This window comes from Phalaenopsis equestris, unplaced genomic scaffold (assembly GCF_001263595.1).
Source record: "Phalaenopsis equestris unplaced genomic scaffold, ASM126359v1 Scaffold197284, whole genome shotgun sequence".
Classification (NCBI taxonomy): Eukaryota; Viridiplantae; Streptophyta; class Magnoliopsida; order Asparagales; family Orchidaceae; genus Phalaenopsis; species Phalaenopsis equestris.
The window spans coordinates 1-1,974 of record NW_018217233.1 but is presented as its reverse complement, the minus strand read 5'-3'; the positions used below and the strand labels follow the sequence as shown (position 1 = coordinate 1,974).

Sequence of the window (1,974 nt, the reverse complement as noted above, 5' to 3'; positions counted from 1 at the left end):
TTTTTTTTTTTATTTACATCAAAAGGAGGTGAATATTTATTTTTATTGCTGTCTTTGAAAATCCATTTTGCTAATTCTTTGTATTATTTAGTTGCATAAGAATTTGGACCCTATGACAAAAACTGCAAAGCAATTTGATTCGGCCCTGAAGTAATGTGAACATTTTAAGCTTCGAAGTTTTTGTGCTTCAATTCCATTTATTCATTGCTTACACGAATCAGACATGCTAGTGTAGGCCATAAAAGTGGTATATGCATGTTATAAATGTGCTTTCATAAGAAAAATACTTCACTCTTATTCAGGATTCTATTGGAATTAGAACTTAGCACACCGACCTATCTTCACCATTCAAAGTTTGAATATCCGACCTATCTTTGCCATTCAAAGTTTGAATATGCAGCTAAAGATGCTAACCTTTTCATTCTTGCTTCGACGAGAATTGTCCATAATTGTTCATATTCTATTAGTTGTGTGGATTAATGATTTCATTATTGTTCTACTATGTTCTTCCAGATTTGCAAGTGCTGTAGGTAGTCATCATATATAGGACTTACATGCTGTGACAAGCCACATGATAGTATTGTTTTTCTTTTTCGAGTCCTCAGGCACAGAATATAATTACTTTGGAACGCATAAATACTAGCTGCATGTGTTTTGAGTTAAGAAACAACTTGAAATGAGAAAAAATAGAGAAACAAAACATCAGCCCCATGCAATATCCTGAACTCATTTATTCCTGAAATTTGAGGTACAGGTACACAAGTGTAATAAACTTGCAAGCCGGCATGTACGTGTAGGTCTAGCTGATCCCAGTGAAGTTCCCCGCTGTGATATATGCGAAGTGTCACCGGGTACTTTTCGCGCTCTATCTTACTCAAATTTCTGCCTGAATTATTCCCCTAACTTCTCCAAATCCTCCATCTGGTTGCAGCTTTTTTCTATTGTGAAATAGATGGAAGCTCCCTATGCTTGCAATGTGACACCATTGTGCATGTTGGGGGAAAAAGAACTCATGCAAGATACCTTCTGTTGAGGCAGAGGGTTGAGGTTAGAATTTACTTTTTTGGCTCAACTCAATTCATTCAAGCAAAAATTCTTTTTTTAGTTATCAACTTTGCTGTCCAGTTTGTTGCCAATAAACATGGGCAGGTTGAGGATGGAAGTTTACAAAAGTTTTTTCAGCATGCTAACCACGTAGATTATGATCACTCATCTCACCCAATGGGGAGAGAGAAGCAACCAAACCATGAAGTCTCTCCTCCTGCAATACTTGCTAACAGTGACCATCACGGTAATACAGACTCTAAAATGATTGATCTTAACAAAACACCATCCCGAACTCGGGGCCAGGTTTCAAATATGCAGGTACCTTTTCCTTCCTGCAATTTATCATTCCACAAAGCAGTGAAAGAAATATTCCTGACAACTTGTGATTGTTCTGGCTATATCTAATACTGACTTTTTGAGTGAAGCAGGGAGCCGGTGCTAGCCATACCACAACAGTTGTGGCTCCGGTGGGGTCTTTAACGAGGGACACCGAGAAATAAGTTTCGTTAAGTGTGTTGTGGATTTATCCCTTGTTTTTTGTATCATTCATTTAAGAAGGGTGTCGACGAAGTTTCTCCAACTACAGCTTGTGAGACAATTACCTTGATTGCATTATAACCTTCCACTCTTTTTAGAAAGAGTGGTTCTTTTGCTTTGCTATGTCAGTTCTCTAGAATTTATTTTAAGTATCATGTACAGATCCTTTTTCTTATGTTCAGACTAGCAATGATTCAAGGTAACATTAGCCATGATTTGTTCCCAGAATTTGGATTTTACATTCAACTAGTGTATAAAATACTAATACTACTAACAATTTAGTAAAGAACATAATATATAATGCAAATATTATTTAATATCCCAGTAATTTAAGCTTGGAATTAATATGCATGTTGGTCATGATAAGTAATAATGTTTTATTTTAATAAA

The 1,974-nt window shown here is 36.0% G+C and overlaps 1 protein-coding gene across 1 annotated transcript; it reads left to right on the top strand.

Annotated features, from left to right (window-relative positions):
• Window positions 1-730: 730 nt before the first annotated feature.
• LOC110035324 (B-box zinc finger protein 19-like) lies at window positions 731-1,806 on the top strand (the record flags this gene model as incomplete). Its single annotated transcript, XM_020739557.1, has 4 exons — window positions 731-851; window positions 932-1,047; window positions 1,126-1,365; window positions 1,476-1,806. Coding segments are annotated over 4 exons (549 nt in total), but the record flags the coding sequence as incomplete, so codon positions are not given.
• Between the last annotated feature and the right edge of the window lie 168 nt (window positions 1,807-1,974).